The sequence below is a fragment of the Podarcis melisellensis genome (genome assembly GCF_964234715.1).
Source record: "Podarcis melisellensis genome assembly, chromosome: 4".
Taxonomy (NCBI): domain Eukaryota; kingdom Metazoa; phylum Chordata; class Lepidosauria; order Squamata; family Lacertidae; genus Podarcis; species Podarcis melisellensis.
In genome coordinates this window covers 78,349,429-78,371,242 of record NC_138531.1, presented here as the reverse complement: position 1 = coordinate 78,371,242, position 21,814 = coordinate 78,349,429, and the positions used below count along the sequence as shown (strand labels likewise).

Below are 21,814 nucleotides of genomic sequence, written 5' to 3'. Positions count from 1 at the left end.
TGAAGAAGTGAGAAAGGTGAGCATCATTAGCTCAAAGCAGCCAACCTGGCAGACTTAATTATGTCTCTGAGTTGCAGCCCCTCCTCCCCCATTCCAAACAGTAACTTTCTGCTTCATAATTGTCAACTGCTTCAGGGCTACCCTTAGAAGCATTAAAAGGAGTGCTATAGGCCATCTAATGCAACCCCTTGCCCTCTGCAGGAAATTCAAAGCTAGAGAATTCCCAACAGATGGCTACCCGGCCTCTGCTTGAAGAACTCCTGCAAGGGAGAGCAACCACTATCTCATGTAATTAGTTCCATTATTTAACTGCTCACCATTAAGAAGTTTCTCCAAATGTCCATTATTGAATTTCAGTCTTGAACTGCAGTCCTGACCCCTCAATCAACTACTTAGGCAAGGTTGCACATAGTTCCCTTTATCAGAGAAGACAAAATAGGAGTTGGGCAGTTCTGCCTTCACTGAATAAACTCTCTCCAAACCATTTGGCTGCATTTTTTTATTGTCTTGTGAATTTTCCTGCAAGGTTGATTGGGTGGAGGAGCTTTAAGCATCACAGACAAATGGGAAATGAAACACTGTGGCGAAAATATAACAAGGCAGCTTATGGGGACATAAGTGGATGTGAAGGAGGAAATGCTATATTGAGAATGCTTCTTTTTATATTAGTGTTCAGAGTTGGGGGTGGGATTGCTTCCTATATGTGAGAATAAAATATTTTAGCTTTTCAATGATTAGTGTTTTTCCACCCCAGATATAGCCATTATTTGAATTAGACATATTCAATTATGAAGTTATTTCATAGCCAACAACAAATTTACAAATTTTCTTGCATAATATTGTTCATCTATTTCCAAATACAGTTATTAAGCAGAATCAAGCACCCAGTGGTTTCTTTGTACCTCTTTACCTATTCAGGTTTTTTAAAGAAAATTTCTCTCAAAGCTCAGTATATTCAAAATATGGTGCTGGGCCTTTGGCAACTTCCATGTTCCAAACGATCTTTAACCAGCATCAACCAAGAACTTTACATTGCCTTATTTGCCTTACATTGCCTTATTTCTGAGGTTTTGTTTTTTCACTCACCATCATGCAAAAAGCAATCAAAAATCCATCTGAATTTCCAGTCTAAGTTGGAAAACACAATTTCAAGACTGCTTCCTGTTCTGTTAGAGTAATCATTCAAACTACAAGGTTCTAGACAACAATATAGAACAAGCACTGCCAGGTTACACGGCAAACAATTCCAATTCCTAGTCAGATTATTCTTACATCATTGTTTATAGCTGAAGTAAAGAAGTCCAGAATATAAGGTCTAGTATGACCACAGTTTTGACAGTTCAGTGTTTACTGTTAAAGAAATGCTCTCAACTTCCATGTTTCCAAGATTTGATCAAACAGAGATCTCAACAGATAACTTGATCGAAATCTTTTAGAAATCTTTTAAGGTACTGTTCTGTAAAACTTGAGAGGCCCCTTTTTAGAAAGTGACATTAGTGGCATTAAAATTTAAAGATCTCTATTATTGAAGCTATATTGAAGCTATTTTCAGATTACCTTGCAAAACAGATTCTTTCAGTTCAAGCCCCAATGACTCCAACAATAATTAAACCACGAATTTAAGATTTCTCAATAATTGTGCAAAGAAAAGCACTTGAGCAAGGCATTGACACTAATTAAAATTTACACACAAGCACAATCCAGCCAAAATTAGGAGTTTAATATCTCAATAATTTCAGTTACATTTATTTCAAAAAGAGTTAACATACATTACAGTCATGTCCAAACTTTTTTCAAAGAGGGCCAGACTTGATGAAGGGCCATGAGGGCTGACCAAAGGGCCAACCAAAGTTATTGAGCTTTTCTTTGGAATGAAGTTGTTGAGGTGTTTTTTTTAGGATTTCACCTCTGGATATAAACTGCCACAGGGGCCAGATTAAACCAACCGGCGGGCCTGATTAGACCCCCAAAACCGACTTTGGACATGCCTGATATACAAGCTTAACTCTTAAATGAATTGGGCTTTGGCTGGATTGCATCTTGCTTCATTTCCGGTTAGCAAATGTTTCAGTACATACAGCCGACACAACTATATAGTAAGTTTGAGTGTGTTAGTGTGTGAACACACCCAACCAACAAAAGCTGGCCTAGTTCACATGACACCTTAATTCAAAATATGGTTTACTGTGACCATGCGAATGTGCAGGCTCCTGGAGAAGTTCCCAGTTCCTGTACCAAAGTTTGGCTTAGTGTGCTGTCTGAACCCAGGGCTTGTAGTTAGTAAGTAAAGAGATCAACTACAAGCCTGGGTTTGGACAACATGCTAAAGCATTGGGGTGGTGGGGAAGACTGCTGCAAGCAATATGTTGTGTAAATTAAGCCACATGACATCTGATTCACTTTAGCTCATTATTCAGGTACCTGAAGAGTACATCTGATCTCATGAGAGCCAGAAAGTCCTCTCAACATCATACAGAGTGCAGCAGTATTTATACACTGATTATGAATCAAGGCAATCAAGAGTCACGTGGCTTGATTTCCACAAGTCTTAAATAAAAAACAAGCGTAATTCTGATCCACATAAAATCTTATCTGCTCCACTAGCCTTAAGAGAAAAATTGGTGTGAGTTATGCCAGCTTGCATAAACAACTACAATAGCTGCCGTCCAACAGTAATAAAGGTCTGGGTTTTTAGAGCATTTCATTATGCATATACTTATGTATTATAGTGCACAATAATTCAAAGAATTGTAAAGTTGGAAGGGCTCACAAGGATCATCTAGTCCAACCCCCTGCAATGAAGGAATCTTTCACCCAAAGTGGAACTGGAACCCATGACCCCGAGATTAAGAGTCTCATGCTCTAGCGATTGAGCTATCCCAGCTTGCTCTTCAGGAAAGACAAGATGAAAAATACAAATACAAGAAAAAATCACTATCAGATTAAAAGGGATCTATGACAACCAAGATGAACCATAAAAGTTCATGTTGCTTCAGGACAGAGGATTTAATGACATGTGGTCTGAATGACATGTGGTCTGTCTGTCTCTCCTCTCACTCTTTAAAAAATCTACTTCTAAAACCAACTGAGCAATAATATACTTTTTATTCACACATTTTACAGACTTTGTTCTCTCAGGGCCAAGCACAAAAGGAATAACCTGCAGGCAGGGCATGCTTTCGTCCCACTTACCAAAGCGCGCTCACCACAGGGAGAAAACTGAAAGCAGAAAAGGGCAATGTCACTTCTATATGGCATTAGGAAGGTCAAAATACAGATAGCAGTAGCTACATGGTTTTGAACAATTAGATGTCTCAAGAAGGCTACAAAAAAGCAGTTCCAGCCAGTCTTCTTTAACAGTAAGCCTTGAAAAATAAGAGCAATACCCCTGTAGATCATTTATTACTTTGCCACAGCCATAGGACAATTTTTATTCCAGAGCTGTATTCTTTCTCATAAGGTTCAATGGCTGAGATCATGATTCTACATAGACAAACCACTGATGTTAGTGCAACTTACTTCCAAAACATGTTTTAAGACTGCAACGTTAGCGCTTTAGGTTTACCATCCCACACATATACTAGTGTCAAGGAACGGCTGGTGAAATATCCTATTTACTCATTTGGAAAGAAAATTTCTTGTCCCTAGCAAGACGCTGACCTTTCACAATTATTTGTTGACTGTTCATTAATGTCAGTGCAGCTAGCTCTAATGGAGGTAACTTGCTGAACAGTTACAAAGTACAAACCATATTGCCAGATTTAAGCAAAATTTTCAGTGCAGTCTTTCCCACTAATAAAAAGGTATTCGATGCTTATATGAAGCTTTTAAAAAGTTCCAACACACTTGATGAAAAGCAAAGATGAAAGGTTACAATGCCAACAGAAATATTCCATGTAAAATCGGTAGAAACAAATGGAACTGTAGAACATACTTTGACTACTACAGAGATACAGTGTAATCAAACAATGAATAACAACAGAACATTTCAAGGGAATATGCTTGTTTATTGAAGATTAATCAATAATACAACATACACAGGGGTTATATTCCAGGGATCGCGCATAAAGCCAAAATTGTGTTTAGTCAAAACACATTGGGTACAATGATGGGTAGGATGGCCAAACTCGTTTCCCCCACTTTTTTTAAAAAAAAGTTTTTGGCCAAATGTGTACAGCTGAATGTGCAAATGTTAAATGTTCGTAAGTTGCAGGCTTACTGTACTATGTTCCTTTTTGGAAACTTTGCTAGCTATGTTTGGTCTGGAAATGCAAGTTGTCAAACACTGAATACTTGTTTAAGTCCTGTCAAAACAAAGGACACCACTCTATGTTTGATAGCATCTATTCTACAGGGCCATCCATGCCACCATTCATTATGTTAGTTAGAAGGAGACAAAGGCTAGCCACATATCAGTCTAGGCAAGTTCAGGCATAGACTTCCCAAGACTGTTCCTAGAGAAGCTAAAATTACATAGGTCTTAGACCTCATGAACTTCTCTCTTTCTTCTCCCAGGGTTTTTTTAAAAAGCAGATTTCCCACAAATTCAGTCAGAAACTTTTTAAAAAGCCAAATATACACAAATTGTTTTTTCTCTTTCCTTACATCCTATTTTAGTGGCCATTTCTCCATAGCAGTTGTGATGGGACGATGAGCTGCTTGTGCGTAAAATGCAAGTCCCTCAGAGTTTGATCAGGTTTTCAAACCTCTGCCTGTGACGGAGCCCCTCCAGCATGGCTGCGTCAATCACTAGTAGAATCCGAAAGTGGCTGCTTTCGGAATCTTTTCCAACATAAAAGCTCTTTAACGGAAACACGTCGTCTGGCCTCTCGGCGTGACAGTTTCCGGCGAGGTGTGGGTGTCCCTGTAGGAGGTCCTGAGACCTCCCCACTGTTTTCGCTGGAAGTGTCTCTGAGCCATCCCTCCGACTCACTTTCCCTTGGAGTTCTTGCTCGCCCTCTACTGGTTCCCTCTTCCGCTGCTACTCCTCTCTCAACCTCAGTGAGCCTTTGCGCCCCCGGCGCTTTAGATGGCAGTTCCCTGACATCCACCTCCCCTCCAGGGCCCCCTTCACCCCCTCCCGTCTCCTCCCCTACTGGCGGTGAGGAGGTAAAACCCCTGAAAGAACCTCCCTCATCTTCCGACGTCGCGAACACTTCCCTCCACTTGTTGCTGTTCCTACTCTCTCGGTAATCTTCGTCATCGGAGTCCACTCCCTCTTCCAACTCCGACTCCGCGAACCCTTCCATTTCCTCTTCCTCATCGGTGGTGCCGAAATACTCCCTCCTAAACCTTGCTATCGGCTGAGGTTTCCTCGGGAACCTTTGGTGGAACGTTTCTGTTAAAACCTCGTCATTGACTTCCTCTGCACTTACCCAGGTGTTTTCTGACTCCGGTTCCCCTTCCCACGCCACCAAATACTCCACCTGATTTCCCTTCCACCTGGAATCGAGGATTTCCGCTACATGGTTGCGGCGTTCCCTCTCTTCCAAGGCTGGTCCCCTGACGTACTCCCCTTCACGTCCCCCCCTGTATGGTGACAGTAACGACCTGTGGAACACTGGGTGCAATTTCATGTGGTTGGGTAATCGGAGTTTGAAAGCTACCGGGTTGACCTGCTGAATGACCTCAAAGGGTCCCAATCTTCTGGGCCTCAATTTCTTACAACCCCCTTTGAACGGCAACCCTTGGGTTGACAACCACACTTGATCCCCCACCCTTATGGTTTCACCTTCCCTTCTGTTCTTGTCTGCCTGCTTCTTATATTGTGCCTTAGCCCTTTCTAAGTTGAGCTGGAGCTGATGATGGATCGCTTCCATCTCTTCTACAAAATGTTCAGCCGCTGGGACGCTCCATCTCTCCCCTCCTTCCCCTGGAAATGCCCTGGGGTGACACCCGTAATTAGCCAAAAAGGGACTCATCCCTGTGGACACATTCTCCGCATTATTGTAGGCAAATTCTGCCAACGCCAACTTTTCGACCCAATCGTTCTCTCTGTCATTGACATAACACCTCAGATATTGTTGAAGAATGCCATTTGCTCTTTCCGCCTGCCCGTTGGTTTCAGGGTGCCGGGCAGTTGAAAAATTGACTTCCACGTGCAGCAAGCTCATGAGCTTCCTCCAGAACCTGGAAGTAAATTGTTTGCCGCGATCTGAGATCACCCTCAAGGGAGCCCCGTGCAACCTAAAGATGTGTTCTACAAACAACTTCGCTGTTTCTTCCGCTGTGACTGCATGTGAGCATGCTACAAAGTGGCACATCTTAGTTAACAGGTCTACTACTACCATGATGGCTGTTTTCCCCTTGGACTTTGGCAGATCCGTCATAAAATCTATTGATATCGCTTCCCAAGGCCGTTCTGGTGTGGGTAATGGTTCTAATAACCCTGCCGGCGCCCTTCTTTCCCCTTTGGCTCGCTGACATTGGTCACACCCTCTTACATACTCCCTTACATCTTCCCTCACCTTAGGCCACCAAAATTCCCTGGTAACCAACCACATGGTCTTGTGTTGTCCAAAATGTCCCGCCGTGGGGCTATCATGCAACTGCTTGAGTACTCTCCCCCTCAATTCACCTTCGGGTATATACAGTGCCCCTTTGTAATACAATGCCCCATTTCTTTCCTCAAAACCTCCGGGACTCTCGCCCTCCCCCCTGAGACCTCTGAGCTTATCCTGGGCATATTCATCATTTTCCGTTTCCTCTACCAGTTCTCGTTGCCCCACCAGCGCCGCCCCACACACCCAGCGGTCCTCAGGGATGACATGTCTCTCTTCGATCACCCCCTCCCCTTCCCAATACTCTGGTTTGCGTGAGAGCGCGTCCGCCCTGACGTTTTCTGGGCCTGGCACATAACAAATTTCAAAGTTGAATTTGGAGAATTCCTGTGCCCATCTCACTTGTCGTTGGTTGAGCACTCGAGCTGTTCTCCAATACTCTAAATTCTTGTGGTCGGTGCACACTTGCACCTTGTGTTGTGCCCCAATTAATAAATGTCTCCACCTCCGGAATGCTTCGTGAATGGCAAGTAGTTCCCTGTCATACACCGTGTAATTCCTCTCGGATTTATTCAGCTTCCGCGAGAAGAAGGCACACGGTCTCCACTCCGACGCCCTCCTCCCCGGTTGAAGAAGGACCGCCCCTACCGCCCGGTCGGATGCATCGGTTTCCACTGTCATGGGTTTTCGTAAATCCACATGCAGAAGTTGTTCTTCCGAGGCGAAAGCCCTTTTCAGTTCTTCAAAGGCTCGATCCGCCTCTACCGTCCAAACAAATTTCTTCTTGCTGCTGAGGCAGTCGGTGATGGGCGCCGTCAAGTGGGCAAAGTTCTTGATGAACTTCCGATAAAAGTTCCCAAACCCCAAGAATCTTTGCACGTCCTTCTTGGTCTTCGGTGTCTTCCATTCCAGTACCGCTTGGACCTTGCCTGGATCCATGGCCAATCCCTTGTCTGACAAGCGGTACCCCAGGAATTCCACCTCCTTGGTATGAAACTGGCACTTCTCCAGTTTCACCCACAGCTGGTTGGCTTGCAGCCTGCCCAACACTTCTCGAACGTCCCTCACATGCTGTTCCTCATCTTCCGAATACACCAACACGTCGTCTAAAAAGGCCACACAATTCTTGTAGAGCAAAGGTCCCAGAACGTGGTTTATAAAAGCTTGAAAACACGCGGAGCCCCCTTGTAGACCGAAGGGCATAACGAGGTATTCAAAGGCTCCCAAAGGGGTAAACATGGTGGTCTTCCATTCATCTCCCTTCCTTATGCGTATCAGATTGTACGCCCCCCGCAGGTCCAGCTTTGTAAAAATCTTTCCCTTCCTTACTCTGGTCAAAATGTCATCAATTCGGGGCATAGGGAAAGCCAGGGGTTCCGACACTGCATTGAGGGCCCTAAAGTCACACACCAGTCTCGGTTTGTCTGTGTTCTTTTTGTCCACAAAAAACACTGGGCTGCCCCCCACCGCTCGGGACTCTCTGATGAAACCTCGCTTCAGGTTTTTGTCAATGAACTCCCTCAGCTCCTGCATCTCCCTGTCTGACATGGCGTACAGCTTGCCTACTGGGAGTTGGGCCCCAGGGAGTAGGTTGATTTGACAGTCAAAGGGTCTATGCGGTGGCAGTTTGTCTGCTTCCCTTTCGCTGAATACGTTGCTCAGATCTGCGTATTGCGGGGGCACCTTCCCTTTGTCCATTACTTCCATCCCGGCTAGGGTGACTCTGTCTCCTCCCGAAACCTTCCCCTCCTTGCAGTGTTCTAGGCAATGCACTGACCCAAAGGAGACCACCCTCTGATGCCAGCCCACTAGCGGATCGTGTAGCGCCAGCCAGCTCATCCCCAAAATGATGGGCGCTCCTCCCAGGATGGCCACATTAAACGCTATCTGTTCGGTGTGCCTTGCCACCCTCATTATCATCGGGACAGTCTGTTGGCTAACTTCTCCCCCCAACAGCTCTCTGCCGTCAATCGTAGTCACCTGCAAGGGGTTACTTAAAGGGATGGTCTGTATCTGATGCTCAGCTGCAAACTCCTTACTCATGAAATTACAGGAGCTGCCTGAATCCAAAAGCGCCTTGATCTTTAGTGGGTGTCCGTTTGGCAGTTCTAGTAACACCTCTATCACTAAAGCGGGTCTGGGAGGTTCCGGCGTGGGCACTTTCACTGCTCTTTGGCCTGGCTGCTGTGCCCCGACGGTGGCAGCCAGGCGTTGGCTTTTACTTGCTCCTTGCCTTCCTCTTCCTTTCCCCCAACAGCTCCTGCCATCCCTTGCCATTCCTTTCTTTGTGGGCAGACTCTGGCAAAGTGCCCTGGCTGTTGGCAGAGATAACATCTCTTGGCGCTCTTTCCCTCCTTCTTCCGCCCTTCACTGGGATTTGAAACTGCGCGCGCCCGCGCTGTTCCAACTTCCATCGGCTCTGCCGGCGGGAAAGGTGGCTCTGGAATGTCTGGAATGCGGAACTCCCTCCAACGGTCTCCTTTCCCTTCCCGCTTTTCCAAAGCCCTCGCCTCCTGGCGCTCCTATGGACAGCGCAGATTTGGTTAACTGATCCATAGACTCCGCCCTGGGCCCCCGGGAAAGCTCATCTTTGACGGTTGAAGAAAGCCCCTCTTCGAAAAGCATTTGGATGGGCTCCGCCGATAGGTCCCACCCCAATTTATGAATCAGCATAGTAAATTCAGTCCAGTACTCACGGACAGATCTGCTTCCTTGCTGGCAAGCCATTAACTGCCTTCGCACCACCCCCTGCTCAATATCGCTGGAAAACATCAGGTCCATGGCACGAAAAAACTTCCTCGTGTCCTTTAGGATCTCATTATTCGCTGCCATCAGGGGTCTAACCCAATCTTTCGCCCCGGATTCGAGATGGCCAATCACAAAAGCCACTCGCGATTCCTCGTCGGGGAAGTCATCAAACTGCAAGTTTAGAGCGTATTGCATCTCTGTTCTAAATGCATGATAGTTCCTGGGATCCCCCCCGAATTTCTGCACCAATCCTGGTACCTTTCTGGCGAGCGGGGTGGTTTTCTCCTTTCCCTTTTCTGCATCCTGAGCCCTCCTCTCCTCAAGCCTCGCCGTTTGCAGCGCCAACTGGATCTCCAACGCCCTGTACCTTTCTTCCAGGCTTGGACCCCCTCCAGCTGCTCCTGCTCCTCCGGTTCCGGCTGGGTTGCTCATGATGCTTCTCCCTGCACAAGCTGGCTTTCGGTGACTTTCGGATTGCTGTGATGGGACGATGAGCTGCTTGTGCGTAAAATGCAAGTCCCTCAGAGTTTGATCAGGTTTTCAAACCTCTGCCTGTGACGGAGCCCCTCCAGCATGGCTGCGTCAATCACTAGTAGAATCCGAAAGTGGCTGCTTTCGGAATCTTTTCCAACATAAAAGCTCTTTAACGGAAACACGTCGTCTGGCCTCTCGGCGTGACAGTTTCCGGCGAGGTGTGGGTGTCCCTGTAGGAGGTCCTGAGACCTCCCCACTGTTTTCGCTGGAAGTGTCTCTGAGCCATCCCTCCGACTCACTTTCCCTTGGAGTTCTTGCTCGCCCTCTACTGGTTCCCTCTTCCGCTGCTACTCCTCTCTCAACCTCAGTGAGCCTTTGCGCCCCCGGCGCTTTAGATGGCAGTTCCCTGACAGCAGTTATTATCTACTATACAGTAACTAACAGGTCAATCCAATGGCCTTGCAACAATATAAATCCTAACTCAGTGACAATTACACCAGTGCAAAGGTCACTGGATCATTCTGAAAGTTATTATCTATTCCTGCTGCTTCATCAAACTCATGCTGCTATAACTGGTAGCTGTCAGTTTTCACCAAGACTGACAAGCAGAACTCAGCTGGTGGCTTAAAGTAGTCCATGTTACGCTGCAGTCAGTAGGGACTGCATGGCAGATTTTCAGTACAGTGGTACCGCGGGTTAAGAACTTAATTCGTTCCAGAGGTCCGTTCTTGACCTGAAACGGTTCTTAACCTGAGGTGTGCTTTCGCTAATGTGGCCTTTTGCTGCTGCTGCGCCGCTGGTACGCAATTTCTGTTCTTATCCTGGGGCAAAGTTCTTAACCTGGAGCAACCACTTCCTGGTTAGCAGAGTTTGTAACCTGAAGTGTCTGTAACCCAAGGTACCATTGTACTGCCTTCTGTTAGCTCACACAGGAAACAATGCGACTCCTGACACCATACGGTATTAAGTGTTTGGTTATTTGTGGCCTCAGGGGTGAGGGGCATATATATGGGTTAAAAAAGAAAAAGAAAAGCAGGATAGCTGCTGCCACCTCTGTTGCTGCTAAAAACATCCCAGTAGAGTGCCAGACACAGACCATGGTTTGTGCTTGTCCTAGCTAACAAGGAACTCTGAAAACTGTCTCCAGCACTTACAGTTTTCTGCCCAAAGTGTCTTCTGGCTCAGTCCTTCAGCCCTGGTTCTGCTAGGTTCATACAGTAATGTTTCACTGTTAGTCCTCTCTCAGTTTAGAAAAATATAACTTGATAGACCCCAACTCTTTCTTCAGGGCCTGCAGGGTTCTCATCCTTCCTTCTCCAACCCAATTTCTCTCAGTTTACAGCAGCTGAAGCAAAAGGTTAGTTAGAGACTCTTAGACTGACAGGAAGTAGGCCCAACAAACTGAACTAGGTAGGCCGAGGTGCACAAGGCCTCTAGAAAAACAAAAATACAACAAGATATGATTTTATATTTTGAACCTTTTCAGATATTTCCAGGTCTACCTGAAAACATCTTTGAATGAAACAAATTACGGATACCTGCCCTTGCATACATTTAAAAAAAAATCTGCAAGAATAAACTCTGCACAAGTTGCTCCTTCATCCAGGTGATCCAGTGGAGTCAAATCAAAGTCAGAGTCAGACTGGCAGCCATGTTCAGCTTGCTTTGCAATTGGCAAGACTGTCTGCTCAGTCCCCTCAGCCAGAGTACAGTGGTGCCCCGCAAGACGAAAAACCCGCTAGACGAAAGGGTTTTCCGTTTTGGAGGCGCTTCGTAAAACGAATTCCCCTATGGGGTTGCTTCGCAAGACGAAAAAAATCTTGCATCCCCCCACGGGTTTTTTTTCGCTTTTTTCGCCCTTTTCTTAAGCCGCTAAGCCGCTTATCAGCTGTTCCGCTGATAAGCCGCTTAACAGCTGATCGCTGGAAGCCGCTTGACAGCTGTAGCGCTAATCCGCTAAGCTGTCAATGGGCTTGCTTCGCTAGACGAAAAAACCACTAGACGAAGAGAATCGCGGAACGGATTCTTTTCGTCTTGCGAGGCACCACTGTATTTTGTACTGTCTCTTCACATTATGAATATTTACTTACAGACAATGAGTTGGATCCATACTTAGTCATGGGTCAATTCCAAGAATGATTATGGCTGCAACCCTATACTCACCTCAAAGTAAACCCCACTGAAGTAGCACTTACTTCTGAGTAAACATGAATATGCCTGTGCTGTCAGTTTGGCTCTAACCCAATATGCTTCCTATTCACCTCCTAAAAATAAATAGCTCTGTTAAATAACTAGCAGTTCTTCCCTCAAAGTTACATGCCCTTAGTTGTTTCTGCACAGGAAAACTTGTATCTCTGTTCCAGCCTATTAATAAAAGGAAAGGAGAGATGAAGAGGAAAGATGAGATTTACTAGGTTTTAAGAACAGCCATGGGAACTCAGAAGTCTGTAATAAATATAAGAAGTTATGTGTGACATCTAAGCAGTTTAACAAGAATATACATAGTGAGAGACTTAAGTCTCTTCTAGTTAACATTCCAAAAGCACTGTTGCTTCACTCATACAATGACCAAAGTTACCCTTTAACTAAGCAATATATATAGGAAAACACAAATTCTATATTATATAAAATATAGATGCCTAGATATTGTAAATTTACTGAACAAAATGTATGTTTTGTAAATAAAACCTCTAAGCTGTTGATAAAGAATGCTCTATTTTTCTGTTAATTAACATATTCTAGTGACTGGCAAAGCAATCCAAACCATATCTGATCAGCATTGGGAAATGACACAGCAGCATAGCCACTGCCACATCTCGGGCCCCGTCCCTTATGCCAGTCAGGGCACAATGCAAGGTGGGAGCGTCCTGAAGCTGGTATAACAACTGGGGTCAGATCAGGCCTGATGCCATCAAGTGGAAATGGAGATGGGACCAAAACACAGAAATGGACATGGAACTGACATAGAATCACGCATTGAAACAAAAGAAATCAGCTGAGTGCTAGAGTTTGTCTGGTGGCTTTAAAAATGAAACCAGCAAAAGTATTACCTTAAGTTAGCAATGTTTCTATTGGAGAGATTCACAAGTTCATTAAAATTTGGCCTTTCAGAATACAGTAAGAAAATAGGCTTGAATGCTAGCATTCAGGGGTGCAAACTTGAATGACATATGGGGGGCAGGTAAGGCCTGCCCCATATAATCAATCACAAGACATGACACACACACCATTTGAATGGCAATGCCCATAAATTTTGGGGAGCCCAGGCCCCCTCAAAATATTTTATTGGGGGGGGGCCAAAGGGACCAAGGCCCCTAGGATTTGGCTCCTATGCTAACACCTATGCTGCTCACCGAATTTGTCTTTTCAGCGTCCCTTGCACCTAAATTTATACTCTAATGTTGGGAAACTCACTGAAACAAAATTGCTACAGAAGGACTGTAGCCATTAAGCAAGATCAGCAAAAAATGTTATTTTTTGCATGTGTAGAAATGCCTTATGCTTGTGCAAAAAGAGCAGAAGTATCCAACCCTAAAAAGAAGTAAACTAAAATGGAAAGTTGTTTGAAACTACTGTGAAATAAGCACTTTTCTACTCAATGTATCTACATTTAATTCCAACTATTCAAATCTAAATCACAATCTATGATGAAAAAATAGCCTTCACAAATTTATAAAAGTATCATTTCTCACCACTTAGCTATACAAAATGCTTTACAGAAAGGTTCCACATTTACAGATGATTTAGCAGCAGACGGTGAAACAATTCTTGAATTTTGAACTGATCAATTTTTATACTCTAAATTTGAGGTTTAATGGCATGCCTCTTCTAGTACCCAGCTGGTATATTAGCCTCTGCCTACTCGCAGCTTAATCTGCCAGCTTCATTTGAATTTAGATGGCAAACCAAAGCTGTTTCTAAAGCCAGCCTTCTGGTTCCAAGTAATATCAAATTAGTAGTGTACATTTAATCAGGTCCATGGCTGCTCACACAGGTAAATATTATCAGAAACTTCCTTCATTTTACTCACATATAGAAAACTGACATAAAGTGATTTTCTCTAGGGTCAAGGTCGGAAAATTAAATGTTTGTCACTAATATGAAAATCTGCGTTGGTATTAATTATAGGTAATGAAGGGGACTGTTTTAAAAAGTTTAATGCAGAGCTTTATTTTGCATGAATATTCATCAGTATTTTGTGATATAAAAACAAAACCTAGACCTCTAATAAACTCTGTTACCAAAATTTGTCTGTGTTCTTCCCAACTAACTAAAACTCTCAAATCTGATATACTGTACCTATATAACCCAAGACACCTTGATTACTAGGAAAATCTAAAAATGAAAAATTCATATACAACCCTCAATAAAAGATAACTTAGGGGTTACTCAAGAGCAAAGTTTCTCATACACATAATGTAATGAAAGTGCCTCTATTGGCTAGATTTCTATATTTTGGCCAGCTTCATCTGGATAGCTTCATCCAAGCTCCACTCTACCCCAAACCAAAGCCCATCTAAAGTAGCCTGCTTAACCAATGAACAGTACACATATGCCATTTCTTTGAATATTCCTTCCGACCCAGCCAGAAGGGGACCAATTACAGAGTTTCACTCAATCAAGCCTTGTCTAGAATGGCTCTCTTTGCTCTCATTGCCTCCACTTCCCACAGATACCACTACTGATTTAAAATCACCCAGTGACACCCTCATTGCTGAATTACACCATATCCACTTGACAACCCCACCCACAACTCCCCTCTTATTACATTATAAATTACACAAGATAGCTCTTCCTTCAACTTCTGCGCACTGTAACTGTTTAATAAAGTAGGGATGTTTTGCTCAATGGGTGAAGTATGGATGGGGAAATGGGTGGCTGAGAAATGTGCTACTGCTCCTTAAAACAGTTACAGTTCCAAGACAGAGCAAAGTTAAGGAGGTGGGGCTGGTGGGAGATGTGAAAAGGCAATAATGGATACAGCAGCTGAGCAGAACAGTGGTAGGAAAAGGTTAAGAAACTCTTGGCGACAATGAATTTTGAGAGCCTTTGATAGGGAAACAGGAGGCAATGTGGAAATGCTGGGCTGTTGCAAAGAGTTGGTGAAGAACTCTGAGATTTCCTCACTCTTACAGCTGGCCAGTGGTAAGGGAGATAATAACACAGTGAGGAAATGCCAGTCACAGGGTGCCACAAAGGAGTTCAGAATATTGGTCGGGCTATGAGGAGTCAGTGAGAAATAAGACAAACTTTGCTTGATCATCTATCTGTGAAGCAACTTGAACATTAATTGTGGATTTGTTTGTTTTTTAAAGTATGATTTGATAACCAGTGACTGACTCAAGGTCACCTGGTAAATTTCTGAAATATGGATCTGAAATAGCTGGTCTCTCCTGCCCTAGCCAAACATTAACCATTACACCACACTGGATTTCAAAAGCATTGTTAACCACATACATAAGCATATCTAGTTTATCCAAATTAACTATAGCTTTGATATTTAGGCTATTTTGCAAACTACAGCAGACCAGCAATTCCAGTAGCTTTATCATAGTTTGACAGTAATTTGCTTAAAGTTTTAGGGAAGAAGAGCAAAAGAAGTGGGAGTAAGAAAGTAAAATTGATAACATATAATGCTAAGCAAGCAAAGTAGTGGCAAATTACAAATCCCTCTCTTATCATATGAGAGAAAATTATGACCGAGAGGAAATCATTGTTATAGCACTGAGCACTGTTTTGTAACTAGCCAAGTAAAAAATCAGAGGACCTTCCATATGAGAAAAAGCTCAAGCACTTCAAGCTTTTTAGCTTAACAAAAAAGATACAATGGATGACATGAGTTTATAAATTTACAGAGAATTCTCCCAATCTCAGGGTCACCAAATCAAATTAGAATCATAGAATCATAGAGTTGGAAGAGCCATTGAGTCCAACCCCCTGCCAAGCAGGAAACACCATCAGAGCACTCCTGACATATGGTTGTCAAGCCTCTGCTTAAAGACCTCCAAAGAAGGAGACTCCACCACACTCCTTGGCAGCAAATTCCACTGTCGAACAGCTCTTACTGTCAGGAAGTTCTTCCTAATGTTTAGGTGGAATCTTCTTTCTTGTAGTTTGGATCCATTTCTCCGTGTCCGCTTCTCTGGAGCAGCAGAAAACACCCTTTCTCCCTCCTCTATGTGACATCCTTTTATATATTTGAACATGGCTATCATATCACCCCTTAACCTCCTCTTCTCCAGGCTAAATATGCCCAGCTCCCTTAGCCGTTCCTCATAAGGCATCGTTTCCAGGCCTTTGACCATTTTGGTTGCCCTCCTCTGGACACGTTCCAGTTTGTCAGTGTCCTTCTTGAACTGTGGTGCCCAGAACTGGACACAGTTCTCCAGGTGAGGTCTGACCAGAGCAGAATACAGTGGCACTATTACTTCCCTTGATCTAGATGCTATACTCCTATTGATGCAGCCCAAAATTGATGGACAAAAGGAAAGATACTAAAAATGGAAGCACTTCAAACAACAACAACAAATTACTGTAGCTATGGAATTCACTACCAAGATTTGTGCCACTAGCTTTGAAGGGTTTAAAAGTGGCTGAGAAACCCATGAAGGATAGGTCTAAACAGAAACTAAGTTATGGGGCAGTATGCCATTAAGAACAAATTTCTCTTCAGCGACAGCAGGGGAGGAATACTGCTTTCATGCGCTGGCTTCCCAGAAGCATTTGGTAGGCCATAGTGAAAAACAGGATGCTGGATTAGATGGACTTTGGTTTCATTTTCAAATAAGTGATAAATAATATAGTCATTTCCTATAAAACCATTACATTTATTATTTCAATTCATCTTTTAATGCTTCCTCTTCAATGAGTCCAAAAAACAACACCATGCCAAAAATAATTAGTGCTGGGTACAATAACTGAAATTGACAAAGATGCAATTTCAATCTTCATATGCAAGCGTTTGTATTCTAGGTGCTTTTCTATGAAATCTTTAAATTTCAACATTGCAGCACTTTTAAGTACTAATAGACAATATGAACAATCTTAAACCATGCATTCTATCCCTAAATCTGCCCCCAAACCTTTACAAATAACAGCCCAGATATGAAGGATTTTCTTGCCACATATGAAGTACATAGCATACATCCAGCTACCATATCAACTTAGCAGCTGGTCATACTTCTGCTCATTTCACTCTGAAGGTGAGTGAGGCCTACAGATTACTGATGATCAGCTTAAAATATTATATACCAAAACTAATTACTGGGAAAAGAGGAGGTAACTACAGATGATACCTATGTTTATAGCACCCCACTCACATTTTAAGAATCTTCCAAATTAATAGTTAATTCATCAAGACCACTGAAATAAAGATTTCCTCCTATTGCCTATCTTTGACACCAATAAATTAACACCCAACACTTCTCTAGATACAACAGTACTGCAGATAAAACCATAATTTGCATGGTATTTGGGTAAAGGTGCTGGCAGCTTCCTTTTAGTGGTTGGAAGCATGCCTCCATTGAGAAAATGTAACTGTCTTTCAGTACAAATGTGCAGACACAATAATGAAGTTCAGGGAACTTCAAATAGAATCAATCCAAGTTTTGTTAGGCTCCTATCTTTTATCAACATCCTCTTGCTACATCAACAATACACCATATATTAGGTATGTCTGGAATTTAGTTTACAGCAATCACGATATGTAAATAAAATGTAAATGATAGAGGATTACGTTAATCACTGTAGGACTAATGTTTTGAAATATTTAGCTAAATAAATGACTGCAGTTGAAGGAGGAAGTCAAACATGACTGAAAAGAAAGATCAAAGATTTCAGCATACCAAAGCCATGCCCACTTATTTTTAAGCAAAATTATTAAGAGTCCATCACTGCAATTACATATTAAATGAGGGGATAGAGTAGTAGAAGGGTGAAGCACCATCCACCACAATTTGATTAGATCAACTTGTTTGGTGCCCTACAACAACCTCTGACATCACATCATGGGGAAGCGACAAAAGCACTGTGGTAAAACATCTGCTTTATGTGCAGAAGGTCACAGGTTCAATCCCCAGCATCTCCAGGTACAGCTGAGATGGAATCCTGCCTGAAATCTACTGCCCATCAGTGTAGACAAAACTAAGCTAGATGGACCAAGTCTGACTTAGTGTAAGGCAGTTTCCTATGTTCTGTAATGGTCATGTATGTGTGTGCATGTATCGATTGGGTCACCCATATAACCTTTATGATCTCAAGTTGCTTTCCCTCCTTTTATATGGGGGGGGGGACCTGTTAGTATACATGATAAGAATTTCCCTGTTTTCTTTCACATATCTGTACTCTTACCCAAGCCTGAAAATATGTAAGTTTCAAAAACTGAAAAAATTCCTTCCAGTAGCACCTTAAAGACCAACTACGTTAGTTCTTGGTATAAGCTTTTGTGTGCATGCACACTTCTTCAGATACAAGATACAAGTGTGCATGCACACGAAAGCTTATACCAAGAACTAACGTAGTTGGTCTTTAAGGTGCTACTGGAAGGATTTTTTTTTGTTTTGACTATGGCAGACCAACACGGCTACCTTTCAAAAACTGTTTTAACAATTGCTTTACATTTCCTCATATGATAAAAGCAATGAGATTTTATAAGACAGGAGCTCTCTGAATGTGATGTAACCTTGGTTATGACACTTCTTTCCACTGCAACTAACAGGGAAAGACTATCACCTGCATTCCAACCATTCATTGGCTGAAGCTATGGAAATGTAAACTACTAAATTTCCAAGCTTCAAAGAGAAAACCTAGTAGCAATCACTTCCAGTTGTGGCATTTGAACTTCTAATTTCAATATGAGCTTGTGTAATGAGAGTAATATTTGAATTAGTATTCTATTTCAAAGGTTCTTTCTAAGCGCTTTCTAAACAATTTTCCTATATTTTACAGTCTGGCTTTCCAAATAAGTATACTTGCATGTGCATCTCTGAAGAATTACAAAAGTTGCGAAGCCCCCCCAAAAACTGCTTCAAAAACCAGAAAGCATTTTTAAGTTTGAGAACCAGGAAGTGCAACAGATTAAAAAAGGCAATTTGTTGTTCTCATACCAATGACCAAACTGACCACCAACCTATTTATTAAGATACAAAGTCCATACCGAAAGCTCAGAGCCTTCAGCAGAAGTCAACAAAACAGTTGAAGTCAACAAAACAGAATTAATGTTTGTTCCAAAACTAGATTTTACTGATGATGATGTATCAGCAAACCCATATGGCATTCAGTCCACATTAAGTATATATAAGCTCCATTGATTTCAATGGAAGTTAAATTTAAGCTTATGCTTAACTTTCCCAGTGTTATCAGTGTATGTCCACGGTCAAACAAATCCCATTTATGTCAATGAGAATTACTCCCAGGTAAGTGTGTACTAGAGACTGCAGCCTAAAAGGTTCTTTTTCTTGACTGGATCATAGCTACAGCTTTTAGTGATTATTTTATTGTTGTTTTATTACTGAATACATTTTTAAAAATGCTTTGAAGCTGAACAGATATCAGAAGCAAATCAATCAGAGCTAAGAATCTGCTACAAGCCCAAAAGAAAAGCATCAAATAAAAGGATTAGCACATGAGAATCAACAATATGCTTTATATTGTTTGTGATTTCCCCTCCCCAATATTTTGCCAAAGTTACTTGGAGCAAAATGCTTTATTAAGCTACAGATAAACGTTATTAAAGTAGTGCCTTTGTCACAAATTACTGTTTTCCTGTTATGCAGAGCCAAAAACAACCATGTTAATGCCAAGCATAGACTGTGGCCCTGAAAGCTTAATTAGACACATATACAGAGCATGAATGGCACATTAGGGCTCAGAAACCATAACCGTTTATCTTTAAATGGCATGACATATATATTTAGGACATATGAGAAAATTCACTCATGCATAAGAAAAAACATATATGCAGTACATAAAGGGACAATAAAGTTAACTTTATCTCCATTTCAAAATAATTCACAGATCCAGACTTGTTTGTTCTTAGTATACATTGTAGGCAGTCCCCTCTCAAATCTATATTCTTTCCTCTTTCTCTCGATTTTAAAACAGCCCAGATAGGTTACTGGCATGACACTTTACTGAAATAGGGTGTCCGATATCAATTCAAAAAAGGGCCTGGCATAAGAAGTGCTGGAGTGTAGAACTCTTGTCCCCAAGATACAATGTCTAATGATGGCCTTCTGGAACTGTTAAAGAATATTAACCCATTTCAGCCAAGTAGTAAAAAAGAATGAAGGGAAGTTGAAAGGAAATGGCAGGATTTAAAACTAGCTTTAAGTGCAGAACCACTGATAAAAAAAGTAGTTTCATTTCATGTTGTATCCCATTTTTTCCCTTGCTGGAATCTAAAGCATTTTAAAAAGTCAAATACAGTAATGAAACTTATAATTCACTCTAGTACAACAGAGATGGTTCGCACTCTCACATCTATCTTGTTCCAAAAGGGCACCTCAGTTCCCCACTATAATTCTGAAAACAAAGTCAACGTGAACTTACCATATCAGATGGAACACTGCTAGACATCTTGATATTACCCTGATGGTTTCAAAAAGTACAGAATAATATTTCTTTTTTAGAAAAAAGCCAGCCAGCCAAGACGATCTTCCAGCTAACCAATCTTTGGTGTGCGTCTGTTAAGTTCTGAGATTTATTTTCGCCTAAACTACGGCAAGGAAACTGTGGATCGAGGGGATCAAAATCCAAAGAGGAACTGGTGTTGAAAGGCTCGATCGGAAACACCAGGGAAACCAGAGATGGCAGCAGATCCTTGTCGTCAGCAGCACAAACACCAACACCAGCGGTGCCAGGTAGACCAGAAAGAAATACACAAGGGCATGAATTGTGTACAGGCTTTTTCTCTCTTCCCCCTCTCGCTCTTCCTCTCCAGCCTAGACCAATAATGAATGACGAGGATGATTCAGAGGATAGTTCTGCGCCCGAGTCACCTCCTCATTAAAACGAGCGACAGGCAGGCAGGCACTCCGAGCAGAGAGAGAAGTAAGGCGACCTTCCTCTTTCCCTGGAGCCGAAGTTGTTGGGGGTGGTTTTTTATTTTTTTCGTTTCCACCCACCGATTCTCTCCAAGTGAAGGAAGGCTGAGGGAGAGACTGGGGCGGGCTCTTCTCGGTCCTCTCGGTTCCCTTTAGACGTTTATTCTTTTTTTTTTGCTAAAAAACAAAAAAACCAACCAGAACAAAACACCCGAACGGGGAAGGAGGGCGGAGGTGGGGGAAAGGAGGGGGCGTCAAAAGAAACGACACTCTCCCCCCTCAAACTGCAGCGGCGGCGGCGGCAGCTCAAGGGGGGATTTAAACTGCAGTCGCCTCTTCTAGCAGCAGCAGCAGCAGCGCTCGCCGCCCCCTCCGCCTCTCCTTCCTCAGGTCTCTGTTCTCCTCATCGCCGCCGCCGCCGCTCCTCTCTCTCCAGACCCTTCGCCGCCTCTTCCTCGCCGTCCTCCAGGGGCTCCCTCGGCAGCAGGCGGTTAACGGAAACCCCCCTCAGCTGACGCGGCGGGGCTGCTCGCCCTTCTCTTTCCTCCCTCGGAAGCCGGCGCTTCTGAGGAAAAGAGGGGCGAAGAGCGAAACAGTTCGGCTTCTCTTTTCCACCCCTCCCCGCCCCTCAGAGAGAGCCGCTCTCGGCTACCCTTCGCCGCCCGCCGCCGCCGCCGCTCCCGCAGCCGCCTCTTGTCATCTTCCTTTCAAACCAACATGGCGTCTGCGCCGAGCTGAGAAAAGGGGACACGGCAGGGGAAAGACGGACCTGGCAGCGCCCCCATCCCCCACTCCCCCCCTTCTCCGCACACACAGACACACTCCGGCTCCGCCCCTTGTTCTTTTGCGGAGACGCGTCAGAGCGCGGCTCCGCGCAGGCGCCGCGCGCAGGGCATCATGGGGGCTGTAGTTCGAAAAGGCGCAGCCAGGGTCTCCTCCTCCACCACCACCACCACCCTCCCCTCACAAAAAGCGGCGGTGTGACGCAGAGCTTTTTCGCTTTGGCAGCTGCTTGTTGTTATAGCAGCCCCGCCTCCAGCAACTGTTGCT

General features: G+C 43.5%; 1 protein-coding gene across 3 annotated transcripts in view; it reads right to left on the bottom strand.

Moving 5' to 3' along the window:
• Nucleotides 1–21,563, bottom strand: part of UBL3 (ubiquitin like 3) — a 45,157-nt gene extending 23,594 nt beyond the window's left edge. Inside the window, exons 1-2 of one of the 3 annotated variants that reach the window (XM_081909479.1) lie at nucleotides 20,271–21,563; nucleotides 3,193–3,219 (exon numbers count right to left, since the gene is read on the bottom strand). In XM_081909479.1, the coding sequence (XP_081765605.1) occupies nucleotides 3,193–3,219; nucleotides 20,271–20,297 (54 nt within the window). In that variant the 5' untranslated portion in view covers nucleotides 20,298–21,563. Of the gene's footprint in view, nucleotides 1–1,086; nucleotides 1,108–3,192; nucleotides 3,220–20,270 lie in introns of those variants that run through there. The other 2 variants (XM_081909480.1, XM_081909481.1) reach the window with 2 other exon arrangements.
• Nucleotides 21,564–21,814: the final 251 nt, after the last annotated feature.